Source organism: Vidua chalybeata, chromosome 5 (genome assembly GCF_026979565.1).
Source record: "Vidua chalybeata isolate OUT-0048 chromosome 5, bVidCha1 merged haplotype, whole genome shotgun sequence".
Lineage (NCBI taxonomy): Eukaryota > Metazoa > Chordata > Aves > Passeriformes > Viduidae > Vidua > Vidua chalybeata.
In genome coordinates, this window is record NC_071534.1 from 71,665,319 (window position 1) to 71,691,716 (window position 26,398).

A 26,398-nucleotide genomic window follows, 5' to 3' on the forward strand; every position below is an offset into this window, starting at 1 on the left:
TGGATGGATGGAGGGATGGGATGGGATGGGATGGGATGGGATGGGATGGGATGGGATGGGATGGGATGGGATGGGATGGGATGGGATGGGTGGATGGGGAGCGCTCAGGTGTGGGGCGGAGGGATTGGGTTGTCCTGCCCACCTGTGGGGCTGCAGGGCTATGGGGTCTCCAGCCCACCTGTGGGGCTGCGGCTTTTGGGGTCTCCAGCCCACCTGTGGGGTCTGCAGGCTGCTTGTGGGGCTGCATGGCTGTGGGGTGTCCAGCCCACCTATGGGGCTGCAGCTTTTGGGGTCTCGAGCCCACCTGTGGGGCTGCAGCGCTGTGGGGTCTCCAGCCCAGGGGTGGGGCTGCAGCTTTTGGGGTCTCCAGCCCACCTGTGGGGCTGCAGCGCTGTGGGGTCTGCAGTCTGGTTGTGGGGCTGCAGTGCTGTGGGGTCTGCAGTCTGGTTGTGGGGCTGCAGTGCTGTGGGGTCCCCATCCCAGGGGTGGGACTGCAGCTTTTGGGGTCTCCGGTCTGGTTGTGGGGCTGCAGAACTCTGGGGTCTCCAGCCCACCTGTGGGGCTCCAGAGCTGTGGGGTCTCCAGCCCACCTGTGGGGCTGCGGTGCCTTGGGGCGTCCAGTCTGTTTGTGGGGTCTCCAGCTTGTGGGGTTGCAGCTTTTGGGGGGGGGGTCCAGCCCACCTGTGGGGCTGCAGCTTTTGGGGTCTCAAGCTCAGTTGTGGGGCTGCAGCTCTGTGGGGTGTCCAGCTCACCCGGCTGGTCTCCAGCCCAGTTATGGGGTTGCAGCTTTGTGGGGTGGTGCTGCAGCTTTTGGGGTCTCCAGCCCGGCTGTGGGGCTGCAGGGCTTTGGGGTCTTGAACCCACCTGTGGGGTCTCCAGCCCGGCTGTGGGGCTGCAGGGCTTTGGGGTCTTGAACCCACCTGTGGGGTCTCCAGCCCGGCTGTGGGGCTGCAGGGCTTTGGGGTCCCCTGGCCAGTTATGGGGTTGCAGTGCTTTGGGGTCCCCAGTTCAGCTGTGGGGCTGCAGCTCTGTGGGGTCCCCAGGTTGGTTTTGGGGCTGCGGTTTTGTGGGGTGTCCAGCTCACATGGCTGGTCTCCAGCCCAGTTATGGGGTTGCGGTTTTGTGGGGTCCCCTGCTTGGTTTTGGGGTTGCAGCTTTGTGGGGTGTCCAGTCTGGTTGTGGGGCTGCAGTTTTGTGGGGTCCCCCAGCCCAGGTGTGGGGCTGCAGCTCCGTGGTGTTTCCAGAGTGCCTGTGGGGTCCCCAGGTGGTTTGTGGGGTTGCAGTTTTGTGGGGTCCCCAGGCTGGTTTTGGGGCTGCGGTTTTGTGGGGTTCCCAGTCCTGTTGTGCAGTTTTGGGGTCTCCGTCCTGGTTTTGGGGTCCCCGTCCTGGTTTTGGGGCCAGAGCTCTGTGGGGTCCCCATCCTGGTTTTGGGGTCCCCAATCCTGTTGTGGGGTCTCCAGCCTGGTTTTGGGGCTGCAGCTTTGTGGGGTTCCCAGTCCTGTTGTGCAGTTTTGGGGTCTCCGTCCTGGTTTTGGGGCCAGAGCTCTGTGGCGTCCCCAATCCAGTTTTGGGGGTCCTCATCCCAGTTTTGGGGTCCCTACTCCTGGTTTTGGGGTCCCCATCCTGGTATTGGGGTTCCCCTCCCGGTTTTGGGGCCGCAGTTCTGTGGGGTCCCCATCCCGATTTTGGGGTCCCAAATCCCGGTTTTGGGGTCCCCAATCCCGGTTTTGGGGTCCCAAATCCCGGTTTTGGGGCTGGAGTTCTGTGGGGTCCCAAATCCCGGTTTTGGGGTCCCAAATCCCGGTTTTGGGATCTGCAATCCCGGTTTTGGGGCTGGAGTTCTGTGGGGTCCCCAGTCCTGGTTTTGGGATCTCCAATCCCGGTTTTGGGGTCCCCTCCCGGTTTTGGGATCCCTAATCCCGGTTTTGGGGTCCCCAGTCCCGGTTTTGGGATCCCTAATCCCGGTTTTGGGGTCCCCAGTCCCGGTTTTGGGATCTCCAATCCCGGTTTTGGGGTCCCCTCCCGGTTTTGGGGTCCCCAGTCCCGGTTTTGGGATCTCCAATCCCGGTTTTGGGGTCCCCAGTCCCGGTTTTGGGGCCGCACTCGCGGCCGGCCCTGCTCCGGCTCCGTTCCCATTCCCGGCGTTCCTATTCCCGCCCCTCCGGGGCCGTGTCCCCCCCGCGCCCCTCCCGGCTCCGCTCCCAAATCCCGAATTCCCACATCCCGAATTCCCAACCCCCCCTCGCCCATTCCGGCTTCTCCCGGCTCCGCTTCCAGAGCTGCGGCGGGAGCCGGGAAATTCTCGTGGATAACGGCAGGGAAAAATTCATGGATAACCCAGGGGAAGAATTTCATGGATAACGCCAGGGGAATTTTCGTGGATAACACCAAGGAAAATTTCATGGATAAAACCGGGGAAATTCTCATGGATAGCCCAGAGGAATTTTCCTGGATAACGGCAGCGCTGCCGTGGGGTTGGGCTGGGAATTCTGCTGGAAGCTCGGAATTCCAGCAGCCAGCTTCCCGAGGAAGGGAATTCCCTGCCAGCCGGAGAATTCCAGAGTTTTTCTCCCCCCCCCCCCCCCCCCGAAAGTTTCGGGAGCTTCTCCTCCTCTCCCTCCTCCGCGGTTTTTTTTGCGGATTCCTGGCACGACGCGGGGCTGGAGCCTCTGGAATGACGGGAGAGGGAGACCGGGAATATTCCCAGCTTGGAATTGCGGCTCCCACATTCCCGCTGCCCTTCCCATGGATTTGTTTTCCCTGCGGGAGAGCGGGAGCCGGCTGGGAAGGAGGGGCCGTGCTGAGGAATTCCTGTGCATTCCTTGGAATCCCAAGGGCTTCACGTGCGATTTCAGCATTCCTGGGATGCAGGTGTGGAATCCCAGGATCCGGGAAGGATTCCTGGGATGCGAAACGCTTTTCCCGATGTTTTTCCCACCCCCCCCCCCCGCTCCTTTTCCCGGCGTTTCCTCGTGCTGCCGTGGAGTGGGTGGTCCTGGAGTCGCTGCCACAAAATCCTTGGGATTGGCTTCTCCATCCCAAAATTCCTGGCGTGTGATCTCCAGGGAAAAACAACCCGTGGGAAGAGGGAGGAGGAGGAGGACGTGGAGTGACCCCTGGGAGCGGGAATCGCTTCCCGCTGGATATTCCCGGAGTTCGGGAGGATGAGGAATTCAGAGCCAATCCCTTCCCTCGTGGAATTTCTCCAGGAGAGGCTGATCCGCGGAATTTTGGGAATCTTGGCAGCTCCGGAACGGCGCTGCTTTGTCATGTTCCGTGGATTTGGGAAAATCCCGGATCCAGGCGGAGCCCTGAGCTCGGGGGGTGGCCGGGAATGTTGGGAGAGGCTGGAATGGGAGGAATTGCGGCCAAGGGAACGCTCCAGGGTTCTGGAATGATGGGGGGGAGGATTGTGGAGATTCCTGGGAATGGGAATGTTGGGAATGGAGCTGGAAGGGTGGGAATGAAAGGGATTTCTGGATGAGGGTGGGAAGCTGGAATTTCAGGAATTCCAGCCAAGGAGCAGCCTGGGAATCTCCGGGATCCTGGAATGATGTGGGGGATGATGGATCCCATCCCTATCCATGAGATCATTCCCACCCCATTCCAAGGGCAGGGAAATTCCCACCATCCCTTGGACATTCCAGGGATGCAGGGGCTGGATCCCAGCTGCTCTGGCAATTCCAGGAATTCCCAATTCCCAAGATCCCACCCCAAGCTCCCTTTTCCCAGTGGGAAGCCATTCCCTGTGTCCCATCCTTCCATTCCTTTCCCAAATTTCAGCTCTCCCGGAGCCCCTTTGGGTCCTGGAATGTGCTGGAAGCTCTCCCTGGATCCTTCCCTTCTCCAGGGGAACATTCCCAATTTTCCCAGCTTTTCCTCCCATCCCCATCCCTTGAATCCTCCTGGCGCCTCCTCTGGATTTGCTCCAGCAGCTCCACGTCCTTCCCGGGATCCTTCCCGATCCCATATTCCCGTTTTTCACCCCATTTCCTGGGATCAGCTCGTTCCCGTGGCCGCTCCAGGGCTCGGAATTCCTGGGAAGTTTTTCCTTCATGCCAAGGTCAGGAATTTCTCCTCCTGCTCCTGGTTTTTCCTCGGGGAAGGTCGTTTGGGGAAGGGTTGGGAAGAAGCCAGGATGCAGCTGCTTTCCCGGTTGGAAAATGATCCGCGCCCTCGGGAATGCCATCTGTCCCAAATCCCGCTTTTTCCCGGGCTAGATTCCTTCGTTCCAGGTCAGGCCGGGATTTTTCCATTGGGATTTTCGGGGATTTCAGGTCACCGGGGAAAGTTTTGTGGAATTTTCGGTGCCGCTCCGCTTTGAACTTCCCAAAATCCAAATTTTTTCTGACTGGAAATCCAAGGAAAAATTCTCTGCTGGATATCGGGGGGAGGGAAAAAAATCGGGATTTGGGGATGGTTCGGTGGGATGGCCTCAGGATTTTTGGGATTTTTCTTGGGAAAAGGTTCGGAATTGTGGCTGTTCCCTCTCCCTGGAGTTGTCCCAAAGATCCTTCCCACCCAAACCATTCTGGAATTCCAGGAATTCTTGGCTCCTCCTCCCCTCCAGGGGGAGGGATCTTGCTTGGGATTGAAAAATTCCCAACTTTTCCCGTGCTTTGCTTTTCCTTCAGCATCGATTTTTGCCAGGGAAGATCCCTCTTCCCAAATTTCCGCATCCACGGGGAAGCTGGACAGGGCAATTCCCGGATTTTTTCATTCCCTACCTCCCAGTTTTTAATGGAATTTCTTCTTTATTTGGAGAAGACCAGGAATTCCCGTGGTGTTCCCTGGTCGGGATCCATTGGAGTCATCCCAGAGTTTCTGAAATTCCCAAAAAAAAGGAGATTTTTCCCAATGTGTGGATGGAAATCCATCGGCAAATCATGGAAATATCCAGGATGAGGCTGGGTTATTCCAGAAAATTCCCATAAAAATGGCCTTTGTTCCTGGAATCCGGGGGAACATTGGGAATTCTTATCAGTTATCCCTGGAAAAATCCTTGGTGATAAGAGAGGGAGATCCCATCAAAACTTGGATTTTTGGGACAGAATTCCCACAATTCCTGCTCTTTTCCCCCCATTTTTTTGGGGACAGAATTCCCACAATTCCTGCTTTTTTTTTTTTTTTTTCCCCCTCTGATTTTTTTGGGACAGAATTCCCACATTTTCTGCTCTTTTCCCTCCAATTTTTTGGGACAGAATTCCCACAATTCCTGCTTTTTTTTTTCCCTCCAGGATCCCAAGCCTGGGCTGGGATTTGTGGGCTCGGCTCTGGAGCTGGATCCAAATCCATTAAACTTTTTTTGGGATTGACCAGCAGAGGAATTCCCAAAGTTTTCCTCTGATTTCCGGGTTGATCCCGATGGATTTTCCTTGGATCTTGGTTTTGGATGGATCTTTTCCTTTGGAAAAAAGGGAGAGCGGAATCTCTGGAATGGGATCAATTTTCCCGCTTGGATGAGCTGGAAAATTCGGTCTTGGCACCAAAATCCTTCCCTCAGTTTATTCCCAAAGCTGGAATTCTGGGAATTCCAGATTAAAAAAAAAAAAAAAAAAGGAAAAAAAAAAAAAAGGAATTTTCCTGGAATTCTCGGGAAGAGCCTCCATTATAAATCCAATTTTCCAGGCCGAGGCTTTTCAGATCCTTGGGATAATTTCATGGATCTTTTTGGGAATCAGATTTTTGGGATCAGGGGCTGGAGCAGGAAATGCTCCCAGTGGGAAAAACCTTTGGATTTAAATTTAGCAGGAAAATCCCCCAGAATTTTCCAAAAGAAAATTCCCTCTCTTCATTTTAATGGTTTAAGGAATCATTTTAAGGATTCCTTTCGGCGTTCCTGCATTTCCTTGGGCTTTTCCTGGATTTGAATCCCAGAATTTCATCCTGGAATTTTGCTTTTCTCCATCCTCTGGAAAAATCTCCTTGTGCTTCCCTTCCGCGTGGGAATTCCATTGGGAATCCCTAAATTCTGGGATTATTCCTAGAAAAACCAAGGTGGCACCTCAGGAATGGAAATCCCGTTGGGTTTTTGGGAATAATTTCAGGATTTTCCTGGGAATTCCAGATGGATTTGCTCCCTGCTGGGCTCCAGACAATCCTGGGAATTGTTATTCCCACCTGGAATTCCAACCCATAAACGAGGGACCCCAAATTCCCAGCTGGAATTTGGGAAGTGCTTTGGTTTTCCTTGGAAATGGAGAAATCCGGGAGACGTTCCCGTCGGGAATATTCCGCCGCGCGCTGAGCTGGCGGCCGGCCCCGATTCCCATCCCAAAATTAGAAAATTCCTCATTAATTCCACTCCGCATCCCGGTGACCTCGGAGCTGTCCCAGTTTTCCAGCGTGACCCAAAACCGGCGGGAAAATTCCAGAGGGAATTGAGTCCGCCGTGGGATTGGAAATGATGGAACGGTCCGGGCTGGGAAACGCCGGGAATTCGGGGAGGTGGGAAGGAGGGCTGGCCTGGAATTCCAAGGAAATTTGGGGATTTTTTTGGGATTGGAGGGGTTGTCCATGGTCTGACCTGGAATTCCAAGGAAATTTGGGGATTTTTTTGGGATTGGAGGGGTTGTCCATGGTCTGACCTGGAATTCCAAGGAAATGTGGGAATTTTTTTGGGATTGGAGGGGTTGTCCATGATCTGACCTGGAATTCCAACTGGATTTGGGGATTTTTTTGGGATTGGAGGGGTTGTCCATGGGCTGGCCTGGAATTCCAAATGGATTTGGGATCCTAGATTGAATTTTTCGGGGATCTTTGTGCTCTGACCTGGAATTCCAAGCAAATCCGGGCTCTTTGGTTGGGATTTTGGGAGCTGGCTGTGGTCCTGATGCGGAATTGCACCAAAATTTGGGCTCCTGTGTTGGAGTTTAGGGATTTTCCATGGTCCTGACCGGGAATTCCAACCACATTTGGGATCTTGGGTTGGGATTTTTGGGATTCTCCATGCCCTGACCTGGCTGAGGAGTCCACACTTCCCTGGACGACATTCCAGGGGATAATTCCAGGGATTTACCTGGAGACCATTCCCGTGTTTCATTTCCGCGTTGTTCTGTTTGTGCCTCTGCACATTTTCCATGTTTTTTTCTCTTTTCCATGTTTTTTTCTCTTTTCCATGTTTTTTTTTTCTCTTTTCCTTGGTTTTTATCCTCTCTTTTCCATGTTTTTTCCTCTCTTTTCCATGTTTTTTTTCTCTTTTCCATGGTTTTTTCCTCTCTCTTCCATATTTTTTTTCCTCTCTTTTACATGTTTTTATTTCTCTTTTCCATGTTTTTTTCCTCTCTTTTCCACGTTTTTTTCTCTCTTTTCCATATTTTTCCTCTCTTTTTCCATGTTTTTTTTTCTCTTTTCCATGTTTTTTTTCCTCTCTTTTCCATGTTTTTCCTCTCTTTTCCATGTTTTTCTCTTTTCCATGTTTTTTTCCTCTCTCTTCCATGTTTTTTTTCTCTTTTCCATGTTTTTTTCCTCTCTCTTCCATGTTTTTTTTCTCTTTTCCATGTTTTTTTCCTCTCTTTCCCATGTTTTTTTTCCTCTCTTTTCCATGTTTTTTCCTCTCTTTTCCATGTTTTTTCCTCTCTTTTCCATGTTTTTTTCCTCTCTTTTCCATGTTTTTTTCTCTCTTTTCCATGTTTGTTTTTCTCTTTTCCATGTTTTTATTTCTCTTTTCCATGTTTTTTTTCCTCTCTTTCCCATGTTTTTTTTTCTCTCTTTTCCATGTTTTTTCCTCTCTTTTCCATGTTTTTTTTCTCTTTTCCATGTTTTTATTTCTCTTTTCCATGTTTTTTTCCTCTCTTTTCCATGTTTTTTTTCCTCTCTTTTCCATGTTTTTTTCTCTCTTTTCCATTTTTTTCCTCTCTTTTCCATGTTTTTTCTCTCTTTTCCATGTTTTTTTTTCTCTTTTCCATGTTATTATTTCTCTTTTCCATTTTTTTTCCTCTCTTTTCCATGTTTTTTTTCTCTCTTTTCCATGTTTTTTTTTCTCTTTTCCATGTTTTTTTCTCTTTTCCATGTTTTTTTTCCTCTCTTTTCCATGTTTTTTTTCCTCTCTTTTCCATGTTTTTTCTCTTTTCCATGTTTTTTTTTCCTCTTATCAAGTTTTTTTCTCTTTTCCCTGTTTTTTTCCTCTCTTTTCCATGTTTTTTTCCTCTCTTTTCCATGTTTTTCTCTTTTCCATCCCCATCCACGCTCCAGACCAGCAGCTCCGTGAAGTAGGTAACTATGGAATTTTTCCTTGGAATTTTTTCTCCCCTCCCAGCTTTATCCTTTTCCCCACATTTTTTTCCTCGCCGTGGCCTCCAAGTGTGGGGAGTTTTCCAGGATTTTTGGAGCTTGGCTTTTCCCGGATTTCCCTCCCCTCCTGCTGTTTATTCCGGATGGGACTGGGGGGCAGAGGGATCTTCCTCTCCCATCCCGGTTTTCCTGCACTTCCCGAAGTTTCCCTTTCCTTGTGTGTCCTGAAATTCCCAGAAAACCCAAACCGGGAAACACCTCCTGGGAAAATTCTGGAATGGGAGTTGTGGGAGGAACTGGTGGGGAATTACGGATTGGGAATTCCAAATGAGGAATTCCATGGGAATTCCTGCTGCTCGGGCATTCGGGATTTTGGGACACGATTCCCCGTGCCCTCGGCGTGGCTTTGGAATTTCGGGTGCCAGGAAAATCCATCCTCTCCTGGTGATCCTGGAAATCTGATCCCGGATCCAGGGATGGGGCGATCGCGAAGCATCCGATGGGGCGCAGCTGATCCCAGAAAATTCCATTGGACATCCCGAGCTTTCCATGTGCTCCCGTCACTCCTCTGCTGCCATATCCATGGAAAACCCCCTGGAAAACCCCATGGAAAACCCCATGGAAAACCCCCTGGAAAACCCCACGGAAAACCCCCTGGAAAACCCCCTGGAAAACCCCCTGGAAAACGCTCTTTTCCCACTGGCTCCAGGTGGATTCCCATTCCCAGGAAAATCCCGCCCAGCTGGAGTTGGGATCAGCCGGGCTGAAACCTGGGAATTGCTGTTCCCATCAGGAAAAGAAGAGGGAAAAATGGAATTTTCCCTCCAGTTCAGGTGGATTAAGCCCGGGAATGCCGTTGGAATTGGGAATTCCGGTGCCACGGAATTCCTGAGGAATAGAAAACAGGAAACGGCCTCAGGCTGGGCTCAGTTTGGATATTTGGGAATTTTTCCATGGAAAGGGTGGTCAGGCCTTGCCCAGGGAGGAATTCCCAGGAATTCCTGGATGTCGAGCTGGGCATAAGGTGGGATTTGATAATCCAGGAGGGTTTTTCCAAGGCCAGGAATTCCAGGATTTCGGGGTTTAATCCTGGATTTTTCCAAGGCCAGGAATTCCAGGATTTCGGGGTTTAATCCTGGATTTTTCCAAGGCCAGGAATTCCAGGATTTCAGGGTTTAATCCTGGATTTTTCCAAGGCCGGGAATTCCAGGATTTCGGGGTTTAATCCTGGATTTTTCCAAGGCCGGGAATTCCAGGATTTCGGGGTTTAATCCTGGATTTTTCCAAGGCCGGGAATTCCAGGATTTCGGGGTTTAATCCTGGATTTTTCCAAGGGCTGGGAAGTGCCATGTCATGCTCTGCTCCGACTGCAGAGGCTGCTCAGAAATCCTGGAATTTCCATGGAAAATCCTGGAATTTCCAGGGGAAAAAAACCTCCAGGAGTAAAATGTCCACAATTTTTTTAGGGAAAAGGTGACGTCATCACCCTTCTCCCTCCTTTCCACCAGGATCCCATTGGAGCTGCCAATTCCAAGTAGGATCCATAATTTTTTTTCCTGGGATTCAGATCCATCCACGGAAATCAGAACTATCCCAAATGATCCAGCGGGAATCCACTGTCAGCATTCCCACAGAAAAGCTCGGAGAAGGAATTTTTCCATCTCCTGGTGCATGATAATGGAAAATAAGGAAAAAATCCAGGAATATTCCCTGGAAAATGGGGGGGTTTTCCCTGATTTTTGAGGGATGCGGACCCAGGTTTTCCATGTGTTTTGAGGGATGTGGGTCCAGGTTTCCATGGATTTTAGGGATCTGGATCCTGGTTTTCCAGAGCTTTTAGGGATGTGGATCCAGGTTTTCCATGGATTGAGGATGTGGATCCAGGTTTTCCATGATTTTGGGGGATGTGGATCAAGATTTTCCATGGGTTTTTAGGGATCTGGATCCAGGTTTTCCAGAGCTTTTAGGGATGTGGATTAACGTTTTCCATGGATTTTAGGGATGTGGATCCAGGTTTTCCATGATTTTGGGGGATGTGGATCAGGATTTTCCATGGATTTTAAGGATGTGGATCCAGGTTTTCCATCGTTTTAGGGGATGCAGATTGAGATTTTCCATGGATTTTAGAGATCTGGATCCAGGTTTTCCAGAGCTTTTAGGGATGTGGATCCAGGTTTTCCATGGTTTTAGGGGATGCGGATCAAGATTTCCCATGGGTTTTTAGGGACCTGGATCCAGGTTTTCCACAGTTTTTGGGGAATGTGGATCCACGTTTTCCATGGATTTTAGGGATGTGGATCCACGTTTTCCATGTTTTTTTGGGATAGTTCTGCCCTTTGTGCCGCATTCCAAGCGGGATCCCAATCCCTGCCTGCATTCCCAGGGCTCTCCTGCCCTGGGATTCCCTGGGAATTCTGGCTGGGATCCAGCATTCCCAGGGCTTCCTCATCCTGCCAGAACCTGCTCCGGGGGTGGGAATTTTGGGAATTCCTTCCCTAAGGATGCTGAGGGCTCCCTCTCCCTGGGGTTTCTCAGGATGGGGAATTCCCAAACCCTGCTGTTTTCCAGCTGGGAATTCCAACAGGGAGTGATCCCAAACCATTTCTCAATCCCTGCTTACAGGGCTGATCCCAGATTTTTCCCGGAAATCGGGCGGGAATTAGGAAAATCCCCTCAGGCTGGAATAACATCCGAGACATTTCCCAGGCCGGGTTATCCAGGGAATTTCCGCCTCCGGAATGGCGTTAATCCCTCAAACACATCCTGGCTTTTCAGCGGGAAGAGGATTCCTGTGGATTCCAAAGGGATTCCCCGAACTCCCGGGGCTCCTCCTCCTCCTCCTCTTCCCGGGAAAAGCTTGGAGCAGCCTGGCAGCCGGGCCGGGTTTCCTTGGATCCCTGACTCCTTTCCCATCCATGTTTTCCGTGGGCACGGGTGTGAGACGGCTCCGGCTGCTCTTCCCCCTTCTCCGGAGCTCCGGGAATGCTGAGCCAGGAAAGCTCCTGGAAAAGCCTGGGAAACATCCGAGAGGAATAAACGCTGGGAGAGGGAGCTGGAGCCAGGCTGGGAAAACCGGGAATGTTCCCCTGGAGAGCAGAAGGATCCAGGGAGAGCTTCCAGCACATTCCAGGCCCTAAAGGGGCTCCGGGAAAGCTGAAATTTGGGAAAGGCCTGCAGGGACAGGACACAGGGAATGGCTCCCACTGCCAGAGGGCAGGGATGGATGGGATCTTGGGAATTGGGAATTCCTGGCTGGGCTGGAATTGCCAGAGCAGCTGGGGCTGCCCCTGGATCCCTGGAATGTCCCAGGAAAGGCTGGAGCAGCCTGGGATGGTGGGATTGGAATGGGATGGGATTTGAGGTCCATTCCCACCCAAACCATTCCGGGATTCTGGGATCAAGGGGGCTCAGAATCCATCCCGAGGGATTTTTATGGAAGTTGGGGATGGAAAAGGGAAGGGAGACCCTTCCTGGAGTCCCGAGCTTCCCAGTGAAGCCCCCGGATCCCAAAATTCCTTCCTGGAGCAGAGTCGGGGTGGGGCTGGATCCAATCCCAGGCTGGGAGAGCTGGGAATGGAGGGAATTCCCTGGGAAAGGGAGATTGGGGTGGGATTTTGGGAATTAGGAATTCCCAGAGCAGCTGTGGCTGCCCCTGGATCCCTGACAGTGTCCAAGGCCAGGCTGGAGCACGCTGGGATTGTGGGAATTTCCCTGCCCTTGGAATTCGATGGGATTTCCGCTCCATTCCCACCCAAACCATTCCAGGATCCCTTTCCCAAGGGCAATCCCAGGAATCCCGCTCCTTTTCCCACATTTTGGCTCTTTCCCGGCTTGGAGCAGGGATTGGAGGGTGATCTCTGCTCCCAGCATTCCCGAGGCTCAGGAATTCACACTTCCAGCTGGAGATGGGCTTTTCCCAGGATTTCCCGCTGGGATTGGTGCCTCATTCCCATTTTTCCTTCCTGGATCCCTCAACCCCTATTCCCGGGATTTGCCTGTCCAGATCCGGCACTTCCAGGATCCCGCTGCTCTCCCAGTGCCGGGAGATTGCAGGAAAAGGGAATTTCTCCCTGCTTTTCCTCTGGAATGTGCTCAGCATTCCAGCTTTTTTTTGTTGCTGTTGTTTTCCTCCTATTCCCTGGGATGCTCCCATCGTCATTCCCGGCTCATGGGAAAGAGGGAAGAGCAGGAAAAGGAACATTCCAGCACAATCCCTCCTGGCTTTGATCCCTTTGGATCCTTCCCAGCTCCGGCCATTCCAGGATTTTCTGACCTCTGGCCTTTGCCGGGTGGGATTTCAGGGATATCCGTGCTTGGGAATTTCCCGGGAATCTGCTGAATCCAGGAGCCTTTGGAGCTCCCCGATCCCCGCGGGATCCTCCCCGTATTCCCAACATCCTGGAATTGGCTCCCTGAGGAATCCGGGATCCGTGGGATTCGGGAACAGCTTTCCCTATGGCTCCCACCCCGCTGGAGCTGCCGGGAATTCCTTGGGATAAAGGAAGAGTGCTGGGAATGCCGCACTGGGAATTTGGGAATGATGAATCGTGCCGGAATTCATCCCAGTTTTCCAGGCGGGATCAGCTCTGGGAAGGTTTGACTGGGAATTCGGGGGGAGGGCTTGGGAAATCCTGGAATTCCAGCCCGTGGAAAACCCATTCCCACTGTGGGAATCCCGCTCCGGGTGGGATCCAGGTCCTTGGGAATAGGGAAGGAAAATGGGAATGAGGAGGGGAGAGGAAATCTTGGATCAAGGGAAGGGTCCGGAACCTTTGGATCAGCAAATCCCATTCCCGAGCTCCTTCCTGCCCCCGGTCCTGAATTTCTGCTGAGGCTGCAATTCCCTCGGGAATGTTTTCCCGGCTCGTTCGTTCCCTCCCTTTCCTGTCCCCTTTGATTGCCGCTATTTTTTCCAAGGAATGCTTGATTAGAGCCGGAATGACGGGATAATGACGGGAATCAAAGCCGGATCCGTTCCCAAATCAGCTCCGCAGCTGGAGCCGGCGGAGCGGGAATGGTTCCAGGGATGATTCCCGGATCCGTCCGGAGCAGGAACCGCTCCCGGTGCCGATTCCTGGATCCATCCGGAGCTGTTCGGCTCCTGGTGCTGATTCCCACATCCATCGGATCCATCTGGGGCTATTCCCAGTTCTGATTCCCAGATCCATTGGATCCATTCCTGGTGCTGATTGCCAGATCCATTGGATCCATCTGGATCCATTCCCGGTGCTGATTCCCAATCCCTCAGATCCTTCTGGATCCATTCCCAGTGCTGATTCCTGGATCCATCCAGATCTATTCCTGGTGCTGATTCCTGGATCCATCGGATCCATCCGGAGCCATTCCCAGGGCTGATTCCCGGATCCATCCGGATGCATTCCTGGTGCTGATTCCCAATCCCTCAGATCCTTCTGGATCCATTCCCAGTGCTGATTCCTGGATCTCTCGGATCCATCGGATCCATTCCCGGTGCTGATTCCCGGATCCATCCGGAGCCATTCCCAGGGCTGATTCCTGGATCCATCGGATCCATTCCCGACCCTCATTCCATACACGGAATGCGGATTCCCTGCGGAAATCCCTGCTGGAATTCCAGGCTGGTCCAGGCCTTGCAGGATGAGGATGGGGAGCATTGGAAGAGAGGAGGGAAAATTGGGAATGGCAGCGGGAGAGAAGGAGAATCCAGGGAGTGAAGGATGGGAAAAGAGGGAATGGCTCCAGGGGAGATTTCGGTTGGATTTTGGGAATATTTTTCCATGGAAAGGGGAGTCAGGCCTTGGAAAGGGCTGCCCAGGGATGTTTGGAGTGAAGCCCTGAATCCCAAAATTCATTCCTGGGAGGCCGGAATTCCAAAGGGGCTCCAAAGCGGGAATTTGCCGGGGGGAGCTGATGGGAGCAGAGCAGTGGGAATTGAGCAAATTCCGGGATTTGGGATCATTCCAAGGCCTGACAGCACCGGAACCTTTGGAGAGGCGGAGAATTTGCATCCCAAAAAAAACCCCTGGAGGAGCCTGAAGGGATTTTGCTGTTTGGCTTTTCCTTGGATTTGTTTTTCCTTGGATGCCCCCAGGCAGGATTTAATTCCTGGATCCATCTGGGAATTCTTTGGGATGGATGGAGCAGGGCTGGATTTCTGGATGCCTGAAGAAATTTGGGATTAGCTCTGATGGATCCGCGGGAATGGGAGCTGGGATAAAGCGTCGGGAGAAATGCAGGAATGGGGCAGCAAATCCCACAGGAATTCCCGGGGCTTTTTCCCAGTTCTGGAATCCTGGGAATGGTTTGGTGGGAAGGGACCTTCAATCCCATTCCAAGGGCAGGGAAATTCCCACAATCCCAGAGTGCTCCAGCCTGGCCTTGGACATTCCAGGGATCCGGGGGCAGCCCCAGCTGCTCTGGGAATTCCCAATTCCCAAAATCCCACCCCAATCTCCCTTTCCCAGGGAATTCCCTCCATTCCCAGCTCTCCCAGCCTGGGATTGGATCCAGCCCCACCCCGACTCTGCTCCAGGAAGGAATTTTGGGATCCGGGGGCTTCACTGGGAAGCTCGGGACTCCAGGAAGGGTCTCCCTTCCCTTTTCCATCCCCAACTTCCATAAAAATCCCCCGGGATGGATTCTGAGCCCCCTTGATCCCAGAATCCCGGAATGGTTTGGGTGGGCAGCGACCTCAAATCCCATCCCATTCCAATCCCACCATCCCAGGCTGCTCCAGCCTTTCCTTGGACATTCCAGGGATCCAAGGGCAGCCCCAGCTGCTCTGGCAATTCCAGCCCAGCCAGGAATTCCCAATTCCCAATCTCCCATCCATCGCTGCCCTCTGGCAGTGGGAGCCATTCCCTGGGTCCCATCCTTCCATTCCTTTCCCAAATTTCAGCTTTCCTGGGGCCCCTTTTGCCCTTGGAATGTGCTGGAAGCTCTCCCTGCATCCTTCCCTTCTCCAGGAGAACATTCCCAGCTTTCCCAACCTGGATCCAACTCCTGGATCCCTGGAAGTGTCCAGAGCTTGGAGCCCCCTGGGATAATGGGAGCATTCCCTGCCCTTGGAATGGGATGGGATTTGAGGTCCCTCCCCACCCAAACCATTCCAGGATTCCATAAAATCGGCCGAAGTTCGGGATCCGCCCAAGCCCAGCTTTTGGATCGGGACCTGCTCCAGGGAATGAGCCCCGGGAAAAGAGGGAGCGGCCTCAGCCTGGGCCAGAGGAGGTTGGGATTGGATTTTTGGGAATTTTTCCATGGAAAGGGGCTCAGGCCTCGGCAGGGGCTGCCCGGGGAGCTTTGGGGTGCCCATCCCTGGAGGTGCCCAAGGAATTCCCGGAATTCCACTCAGGGCTGGGATCGGGCCCAGCTGGGACTCGGTGATCCAGGAGGGCTTTTCCAGCCTCTGGAATTCCAGGATCTGGACACCCCAGAGTGAATTTGGGAATTTGGACATCCAGAGCGGGAAAATTCTGGAATCCAGACACCCAGACTGGGAAAATTTGGGATGAAGGCATTTAGAGTGGGACAGTTTGGGAATTTGGGATTTCAGTCATCTAGAGTGGGAAGATTTGGGAATTTGGGCGTCCAGAGTGGGAAAAATCAGGAATTGGGTATCCAGAGTGGGAAAATTTGGGATTTGGTCATGAGTGAGACAGTTTGGGAATTTGGGGATCCAGAATGGGAAAAGTTGGGAATGGGCCATGCGGAGGGAGAAAAAAAAAAATCAGGAATTTGGAAATGTATGCATCCAGAGTGGGAAAATGATGGGAATTCTGGCATCCAGAGCGGGAAACCCCAGGAATTCCAGATTTTTCCATAGGGACTAAACCCACGGAAAACTCCACATCCCTCCGGCTTTGCTTCCCGGATTCCCGCGGTGCCTCCGCCGTCCCAGTTCCCCTTTTCCCGGGATTCCCCCCTGAGTCCCGATCCCGGTTTTCCGCAGTGCTGAGCATCGGCGAGGGCGGATTCTGGGAAGGCTCCGTGAAGGGCAGGAGCGGCTGGTTCCCGGCGGAATGCGTGGAGGAGGTGCAGATGCGCCAGTACGACTCCAGGCAAGGTCGGTATCCCGGAATTCCGGCCGGAATTCCCCCACGGAATCACCGGAGCGCTCCTCCTGGGCGGCGGGGCTGGAGGGAATTGTGGGAATTGTATCCCGAGGGATCTGCTCCGGAGTCACGGAGTCATCATCGGGGAACGGAGAGTTTGGGATTGGTTGGGATGGGAGCAGAGGGAAAACTGGGAAAACTGGGATTGGTCCAGCCTGGGAAAGAGGGAAAATCCTGGATGATCCAATTGTGGCATCCAGGGCCTGTAGGAGCCATGGGAAAGATGAAAAGTGGGAATATCGGGAATATTTCCAGGGGATGGAGGGACAGGAGACAGGGAATGGTTCCAAACTCCAGGGAATTGTGGGAATTGTATCCCAAGGGATGAGTTCCAATCATGGATCCCCATCATCGGGATCGTCTGCAGGAATGGAGAGTTTGGGATTGGTTGGGGTGGGAAAATTGGGATTGGTCAGTTGGAGAAGGTCAGTATCCCGGAATTCCAGCTGGAATTCCCGACGGAATCACCGGAGCGCTCCTTTGGCAGGGTGGGGACGGAGGGAATTGTGGGAATTGTATCCCAAGGGTTCCATTCCAGTCATGGATCCATCATTGGGATCTTCTGCAGGAATGGAGAGCTCGGGACGATGGAGGGGTGGGAGCAGAGGGAAAACTGGGAAAACTGGGATTGTCCTGCCTGGAAAAGAGGAAGAATCCAGGATGAGCCGCAGAAGGGGCTGGAACTGCCCCAGCTCTGATGGGAATCCCGGAATTCCAAAGGAATTCCTGTTCCGCTGAGGAGGAGTTTTCCATGCCTGGAAAAAGGAGGATCCAGGGGAGTTTTATCCCTTTTCCCAACTTCCTGCCAGGATCCGAGGCGGGATTGGGATCTGCTCCCCGGGATGAAAGGATAGGAAAAGAGGGAATGGCCTCAGCTTGGGCCAGGGGAGGTTGGGATTGGATTTTTGGGAATTTCCCCATGGAAAGGGGGGTCAGGCCTTGCCAGGGGCTGCCCAGGGAGCTTATCCCTGGAGGAATCCAAAGAATTCCTGGAATTCCACTCAGGGCTGGGATTGGGCCCAGCTTGGACTTGGTCTCCTTGGAATTCTTTCCCAACCTCTGGAATTCCGTGATTCCACGATTCCCTGCCTGGGTCCAAAATAAACAAAGGAAAAATCCCATTCCCCAAGAATTCAAGGATCGGGAATCTTCCCTTTCAATGGAATTCATCAGATTCCAAACTCTCTGTGGAACCAGAATTCCAGGCAGAAGGAAAAGGGATCTCCCCACATTCCAAAGGGGATTTTCCCCCCTCCTTATTTGCAACCTGGGGTTGATTCCCAGGGGGAAAAAAAAAAAAAAAGAGGACAAGGCATTCCTGGTTGGTTTTCCAACTTTTTTTCCCAGCATTCCCCATTCCTGGATTCCTGCTGGAAGAGCATCCCATGGAATTCCATCCCATCCACATCCCATGGATCCCAACCCATCCCTTCTGCAATCATTGAGTCCTTCCCGATGATTTTCCAGCTCTCCATTATCCCAGAAAAAAGCAGGATGATCCTTTTCCATGGATTTAATCAGGATGCTGAAATCCGGGCTTTTCCCAAATTTCTCCCCCGTCCCTTGGCCAGGCAGATCCAAGCACATCCCAGATTTATTCCAGACCCGAATTCAAAAGGATTTTGGTCATGGATTCATGGAATGTTTAGGTTGGGAAGGGCTTTAAAGCCCATCCTGATCCCATTCCCTATGGAAACCTTCCGCTATCCCAGATTCCTTCAGTCCCATCCCATCCCATGGATCCCATTCCATCCCATGGATCCCATTCCATCCCATGATCCCATTCCATAGATTCTATCCCATGGATCCCATCCCATCCTATGGATCCCATTCCATGGATTCTATCCCATGGATCCCATGGATCCCATCCCATGGATCCCGTGGATTCTATCCCATAGATCCCATAAATCCATTTGATCCCCTCCCATCGATCCCATCCCATCCCATGGATCCCATGTGTCCCATCCCATGGATTCTATCCCATGGATCCCATGGATCCCGTGGATCCTATAAATCCCATGGATCCCATAAATCCCATGGATCTGATCACATGGATCCCATAATTTCCATCCCATGGGTCCCATCCCATGGATTCTATCCCATGGATCCCATAAATCCCATGGATCTGATCACATGGATCCCATAATTTCCATCCCATGGGTCCCATCCCATGGATTCTATCCCATGGATCCCATAAATCCCATGGATCTGATCACATGGATCCCATAATTTCCATCCCATGGGTCCCATCCCATGGATCCCATCCCATCCCATGGATTCTATCCCATGGATCCCATAAATCCCATGGATCTGATCCCATGGATCCCATCCCATCCCATGGTTTCATTGCTGTGGATCCCATGGATCCTGTGGATCCCATAAATCCCATGGATCCCGTAAATCCCATCCCATGGATCCCATAAATCCCATGGATCTGATCCCATGGATCCCATCCCATCCCATGGTTTCTATCCTGTGGATCCCATGGATCATGTGGATCCCATCCCATCCCATGGATCTCATAAATCACATGGATCCCATAAATCCCATCCCCTGGATTCTATCCCGTGGATCCCATCCCATCCCATGGATCCCATCCCGTGGATCCCATCCCATCCCATGGATCCCATCCTGTGGATCCCATCCCATCCCACGGATCCCATCCCAATCCCATCCCGGATTCCTCCGGCTCATTCCCGTGAATCTCAGCCGTGTCCCTGCGGATCCCGGCTGCTCCCGGATCCATCCATCAGCTCCGGAGGCTCCGCGGCGGCTCCGTTACAGGCGCTGCTATTCCTGGGAGCCGGGAAGGGAGCGGAGCCGCCGGGCCCTGGACAGCCCATGAATCCCAGCTTTTCCTCGGGAATGGGATCCAGGAGGGGCTGGGCAGCAGGGAGAGCGTCCAGAGGGATGAGAGGGGATGAGCGGGATCGGGAATTCCGGAGGGCTGGAATGGCAGGAGAAGGGGGTGGGAGGAGGGAATTCCTGAATTCCCGGTGGAATGGGAAGTGCTGGGAAATGCCAGGGCTGGATGGATCAGCTCATGGAGCTGCTGGGATCTGCTGGGAATTCCGGATCTGCTGGGAATGTCTCTCTTTCCTCCCTCCCTTTTTCCTCCTCTTTCCCAAATTTTCCTTTCCTTTCCTTTCCTTTCCTTTCCTTTCCTTTCCTTTCCTTTCCTTTCCTTTCCTTTCCTTTCCTTTCCTTTCCTTTCCCCTTTCCCTTTCCCTTTCCCTTTTTCCCTTTCCTTTCCTTTCCCTTTCCCTTTCCTTTCCCTTTCCCTTTCCCTTTTTCCCTTCCCTCATTCCCATCGGGAATCATTCCTGGATCAGCTGCTCCCTGCTGCCGTCTCCTGGTGCCGAGCGGGAGCTTCCCGAGCTTTTTCCTTGGAATTTCCCTCTGGAACCAGAGACCCCTCGGACACGTGAGGATTTTCCCGGCCTGATCCAAGCAGAAAATTCCCTGATTTTATCCCATGTGCTGCCATTACCTGGGAACTTCCCAGGCTTCTTGTTTTCCTTGGAATTTCCCCCTGGAATCCCAGCCCGGAGCCCCTCGGGGCGGTGAGGATTCCCCCAGGCTAATCCTGGAAAACTCCGGAGGGATCATTCCCAGCTCTTCCCATCCATTCCCAGGTGGGAGAAGCATGGGAGCAGGGCGGGAATGTGGCTGCTCCCTTGGGATTGTCTCCCTCATTCCCAGTTTTCCTCCCAATTCCAGCATTCCCAGAGATCCGGAGACCTCCGGGAGAGCCAGAGAATCCCAGAAACATTCCCAGCTTTTCCATGGGAGCTGCTCCCTCAGGAGTGCTGCCGGGGTCTCCCTCATTCCCAGTTTTCCTCAGAATTCCGGCATTCCCGGAGATGCGGTGACCTCCAGGACAGCACGGAATTCCCAGGAGCATTCCCAGCTCTTCCTGTCCATTCCCATGTTGGAAAAGGAAGGAAGCGGGGCAGGAATGTGGGATTTGGGTTTTCCATAAGAAACCTTAAGTTCTCCATGAGGTCATTCCAGCCGGGAATTTTGCCGGAATTTCCCCCTGGATGATTCCCAGGAACGGCTCCAACATTCCCAGGAATTGCTGGGCCTCTCACCCCCACAGATTCTCCTCGTCCACGGAGAAATTCCCGCCTGGAATGGAATTCCCGGGCTTTGCGGATCCCTTGGGAAGGCGGGAATAATTTGGGATGTGGATTTTTCCCACAGAAACCAGGGAGGACCGGACCAAGCGGCTTTTCCGGCACTACACCGTCGGATCCTACGACAACTTCACCTCCCACAGGTAAGGAGCCGCTCCCGGGAATCCCGGGAATTCCGGGAATTCCTGCTTCCGTGGAAAAACCCGCCCTTTTCCTCACAGAGGTTTGGAATTCCATAGGAATGAGGTTTTTTTTTTTTCCGGGAGTTTTGGGCTGTGCGGAGTCCCTGGGCAGGATCCAAGGTTTTGGGGAATTCTGGGAATGTGGCCGCATTCCAGGCTCGTATTCCAATGGATGATCCAACATTCTGGAAAATTCTGGGAATGTTTCCCATTCCTGGTTTGTGTCTCAGCGGAGGATCCAAGGTTCTGGAGAAGTTTGGGAATGTGGAACATTCCCAGCTCATTTCCCAGCGGATGATCCAAGGTTCTGGAGAAGTTTGGGAATGTGGAACATTCCCAGCTCATTTCCCAGCGGATGATCCAAGGTTCTGGAGAAGTCTGGGAATGTGCTCCCATTCCAGGCTCCTGTCCCAGTGGAGAATCCGAAGTTCCAGAAAAGTTTGGGAATGTTTCACATTCCCAGTTCACATTCCAGGGGAGGATCCAAAGTTCTGGAGAAGTTTGGGAATGTGAAGCATTCCCAGCTTGTGTCCCAGGGGAGGATCCAAAGTTAAAGAAAAGTTTGGGAATGTGCTCCCATTCCTGGCTCCTGTCCCAGTGGAGAATCCGAAGTTTGGGAATGTGAAACATTCCCAGCTCATTTCCCAGGGGAGGATCCAACATCCCGGAAAAGTCTGGGAATATTTCCCATTCCCAACTCATTTCCCAGTGATGGATCCCAAGTTCTGGAGAAGTTTGGGAATGTTTCCCATTCTTTTCTCGCGTCCCAGTGGAGAATCCAAGGTTCCGGAAAAGTTTGGGAATGTGAGCGCATTCCCGGGTGGGACAGCAGGGGGACATTCCTGGACTGTGGCTTTTCCTGGTGGATTTGGGAATGTCCCAGAGCTCTGGAATTCCCGGAGGGATGAGCAGCTGCTTCCTCTGGAATGGGGAAGTTTTCCCTTTTTTCCAGGGAAGTTCCCGAATTCCCAAACCCATCGGATCCAGAGGAGGGGTCTCTCCTTGGAAGCCATGGAATGCTGTGGATCCATGGAATTCTGGGAATCTTGGAGCTCGTCCACAGCATTTTCCTGCTTTTTTTTTTTTGGAGCTCCTTATCCCAAATTTTGCTTCCCGGAGCATTCCTGACTCCGAATTTGTGGAATTTGGGTGGATCCTTAAAATTCCCGGGATTTGCTGCTCCGGGGCCATTCCTGTTGGAAAAAATCGGGAAAAGAGATAAAAACGAGGGAAAAATGAAAGGAAGCTCTGGAAAATCCCTGCTGGGATCCTGGGAAGAGCGGAGAAAAAAGTGGGAATTCATGGATGAGGGAAAATTCTATCGGTTAAGAGGAAGAAAAACCAGGATTGAATCCACGGGAATCCCGGGAAAAGGGATTTCCTTTGGGAATCGCATCCTGGGAAAACACCAGGAGGAGCTCTTGGCCAGGAGTTGGAATTCCCAGGGAATTTTCACTGGGAAAAGATTCCTGGGAATTCCAGCGGAGGAGTGGGGCAGGAAGGGGAATTTAAGGAGCTGGATCCAGCATGGAAAAAAACTTGGGAAAATCCCCAAAATTCCACAAATTCCTTGGAGCTGGGAGTGCTCAGGGGAGCGAAATTTGGGATAAGGAGCTCAAGAAAGCAGGAAAATGTTGTGGATGAGCTCCAAGATTCCCAGAATTCCATGGCCCAGGGCAAATTTAAGAGGAATTTAAGGAGTGGGATCCGGAAAAAACCTTGGGAAGAGCCCGGAGTGGGATTGGATCCAGAGGGAGGGCTTGGATTGATCCCACTCCAGGAAATCCTTTGGGAATTTGTTTGGATTCCAGGCAGAAGCTCCCAGAGAGAATTTGGGGAATCGTTGGGAAAGGAAAAATCCCAAAATTCTGGGTGATGGATTCTGTGGGACCATGGAATGGTTGGGAATTAGGGAGATTGGGAATGCCGGAATTGCGGGATCATGGAATACTTTGGAATGATGGGACATCCCCAGGAATTTCAGGATAAATCTGGAATTGGAGCTGGAAAAACTCCCCCGGGGTGGGATTCCCACCATTCCCAGATTTCCCTTGGAATCAGGAATCCCTCCAAGGAGGAGCCGGGATGTGCTGGATGCTCCCAAAATTCTGGTCATTCCCAAAATCTGGAAGTGGGAAAAAACGGGACAGAGTTCAGAAAAATTCACCGGGAGGGGACAAATCCGAGCTCGGCTTTATCCGGAAGAGAAATCCCGGTGGGAATTGCCTTCGGAATTAAAGGCAGGGATTAAAGAGGCTCCAAATTAATTTGGGAATTAAAGCTGGGAGCAGCTGGGAAGGGGAAAAATCGGGATCAGGAGCCAATCCCGGATTTGTGTCAGGGATTAGGGAGAGGCAGTTCAACGGAAAACACGGAAAACTTGGAAAACACGGAAAACACGGAGGGGGAAAAGGGAATGTCTCAGTCCTGGAATGCTGGGGCTGGAAAAATGTGTGGAGATGGAAAATGATGGAATTATGGCGGTTGGAATGATGGGATTATGGAATAATGGGGGTTGGAATGAGGGAATTTCAGAATAATTTTCCTGCAGCTGGGAAATCTGGGAATTCCTTCCCGTGTTTCCAAGGCTGGAAATTCCACAGGCAAAGGGAGCTGAACTTCCAATGGGAAAATTTTTCCTTGGATTTCCCTGTAATTCCTGAGATGCCCTTGGTGTTGTAGCCTCTTCTCCCATCCCTCTGGAAATCTGGGAATTCCTTCCCATGTTTCCAAAGCTGGAATTCCCCCATCCAAAGGGGCTGAGTTTCCATTGGAATTCCACCTGGAATTGGCCGGGAATGGGATCGGGAGTGGGACCTGGAATGGGAATCTGGAATTCTCCCTGTCCCTGTGGAACACCGGGAATTCAAGGTGGGCTTTGGATCAGGCAAAACTATGGAAAACCCTTGGAAAAGGAATTCCTGGAGCTGGAATTGGATCAGGAATGGGAATTGGAATGGGAGCTGGAATTTTCCCTGTCCCTGTGGAATGCTGGGAGTTAAAAGTGGGCATTGGATCGAGGAGAACTATGGGAAAAACCCATGGGAAAAGGTTGGAAAAGGAATTCCTGGAGAGGCCGCCACCATCCCAGCCTTTAGTGCCCAAGGCTGAGTGGAAAACCTGGCATGGGACCGGGAATGGGACCGGGAATGGGTCCGGATTTTTCCCCGTCCCTGTGGAATGCCGGGAGTTAAAGGTCAGGTTTGGATCAGGCAAAACTATGGAAAACCCATGGAAAAAGATTGGAAAATGAATTCGTGGAGAGGCCACCACCCTCCTATCCTTTGGTGCCCGAGGCCAAGCAGAAAACCTGGAATGGGACCGGGAATGGGACCGGGAATGGGTCCGGAATTTTCCCCGTCCCTGTGGAATGCCGGAGATTAAAGGTCAGGTTTGGATCGGGGAAAACTGTGGGAAACTTGTGGAAAAAGATCGGGGAGAAGGGTGGGGAAAGGAATTCCTGGAGAAGGAATTCCATCATCCCACTCTTTGGTGCCCGAGGCCGAGCAGAAAACCTGGAATGGGAGCTGGAATGCTGGGAATTCTCCGTCCCTACGGAACGCGGGGAGTTAAAGGTGGGCGTTGGTCTCAGCACCACCCCCGGCAATTCCAGCTCCTTTTAGAATCCCTGGAATCTGCGGGAATCAATGGAGCCGTGATTCATCCCGGCTCCCACGCTTCCCGAGGCTCCGGTGACGGCTCCGGGCTCGGATCCCACACCTGGATCCCGCCCACATTCCCGGTGACGCCGATCCCGCTGAGGTAACGCTCCGCCCACATTCCCAAAATTTGGGGAACAGCCGGAAAAGCCACCCAGGAGACACCTGGAAGAATTCCAGGCCGGTTGGAAAAAAAAACTGGGATAGCGGGAATTGTCCCTGCCCATGGAATGATCCTGAATCCCTTTTCCCACCCGGATCCTGGGATTCTAAAAGAAAAGGGGGAAATCGGGAAGTAAAATCAGTTTTCATGGAGCTGCTTGGTTATTCCCATGGGAAAACCACTGGAAGGTGTCCCCGCTTCCCAGGAAAACACTGGAATGTTGGAGTGGCTGGAGAGGGATTCCACTTCCCTGGGAATTTTTGGATTCCTCAAGGAAAACTGGAGTTCGGCTGAAGCTGCTGGAGAAATCCTAAAATCCATGGAATTCCTGAGGTGGGAAAAGCCCTCCGAGGTCACCGAGGCCACGCTGGGCCCGATCCCAACCCAGAGCTGGAATTCCAGGAATTCCCTGCACACCTCCAGGGCTGGGAATGCGCTGCTGAGATGGAAATTCCATGGGAGAATCCTGGAATGGGTCGGGTGGGAATGGAGCTGGAATCCTGGAATCCCTCCAATTCCAACCCTTGGAATTCCATCCCAGCCCCTCCCCACCCTCCCAGCCAGGAATTCCTTCCCAAATCCCACCTAGCCCTGCTGGCTTTCCCATGGAATGGGAAAAGCAGCTCCGTGGAGCCCCTCCGGTGTCCTCGGGCCAGAATTCCGGTTTTCCATGGAATTGAGACTTTTCCAACCTGTTTTGTCCAAGGAATGGGATCATGGATTCCCCTGGATCCCTGGAAGCTTCCAAGGCCAGGTTGGAGCAGCCTGGGATCATGGAATGGGATGGAATTTCCAGGAGCTTGATGTCCCTTCCCACCCAAGCCATTCCATGATTCCCGGAATTCCTGGCACTCCCTGAAAGCAGGAACTGATCCCAAGAGCCGCTGCTCCTGGACAATTCCAGAGGCTCCCAGTGGGATTCCAGAGAAACCTTTCCAGGAAGAGTTTTCCTTCCCTCCCTCCTCATTCCCATTTCCATGGAATGACGCTGCTCCAGCCCAGGGCTTTTCCAGCTTTTTCCGTGATTCCATGAATCCCATCCCACCATTCCAAGAGCAGGGAGCCACCAGCCCACCGCGGGAGCACCTTGTGATTCCAGGATTTGGGAAGCGCCGCCGGAGCCAGAAGGATTCGGCAAACAGGAAAACGCTCGGGATTAGGAATTGTCTCCCTGTGGAATGGATTCCCAAAGTGCTCCCGGCAGGAATCCATTCCCGCCATTCCCATTCCCACCGGTGTTCCGGTGCTCCCGGCATGGGATCCATTCCCTCCTGGTGATCCAGGAAATCCAAGGTTTTCCTGGCAGGGATCCATTCCCTCCCGGTATTCCCAGTGTTCCCAGCAGGGATCCATTCCGTCCTGGTGTTCCCATAGTCCCAGCAGGGATCCATTCCCTCCTGGTATTCCCGGTGTTCCCAGGAGGGATCCATTCCATCCCAGTGTTCCCGGTGTTCCCGGCAGGGATCCATTCCCTCCCGGTATTCCCGGTGATCCCAGCAGGGATCCATTCCTTCCCGGTATTCCCAGCATTCCCAGCAGGGATCCATTCCTGCCTGGTGTTCCCATGGTCCCAGCAGGAATCCATTCCCTCCTGGTGATCCAGGAATCCAATCCAGCAAGGTTCTTCCCAGCAGGGATCCATTCCCTCCCGGTATTCCCGGTGGTCCCAGCAGGGATCCATTCCCTCCCGGTATTCCCGGTGATCCGAGGTTTTCCCTCCGGAGTTGCTGGCGAGGCCCAGCCCCACCCTCATTCCCCAGTGGAATTCCAGTCCCTTCCTGCACCTTGGGAATGGATCCGTGGGGAATTCCCACTGCCAATCCCGGCTGTTCCAGTGCTTCCCACCCCTTCCACCAATCCATTCCAACGTTCCCATGATTCCCCATCTCTTCCCATCACTCCTGTCATTCCCGTTGTTCCCCTTCTTTCC

The 26,398-nt window shown here is 52.6% G+C and overlaps 1 protein-coding gene across 1 annotated transcript in view; it reads left to right on the forward strand.

Annotated features, from left to right (window-relative positions):
* Positions 1-26,398, forward strand: part of SHANK3 (SH3 and multiple ankyrin repeat domains 3) — a 135,195-nt gene that overhangs the window by 49,418 nt on the left and 59,379 nt on the right. The window contains 3 exon segments of the mRNA XM_053943564.1: positions 16,163-16,276; positions 20,532-20,607; positions 20,877-20,950. Of these exon segments, the coding sequence (XP_053799539.1) occupies positions 16,163-16,276; positions 20,532-20,607; positions 20,877-20,950 (264 nt within the window).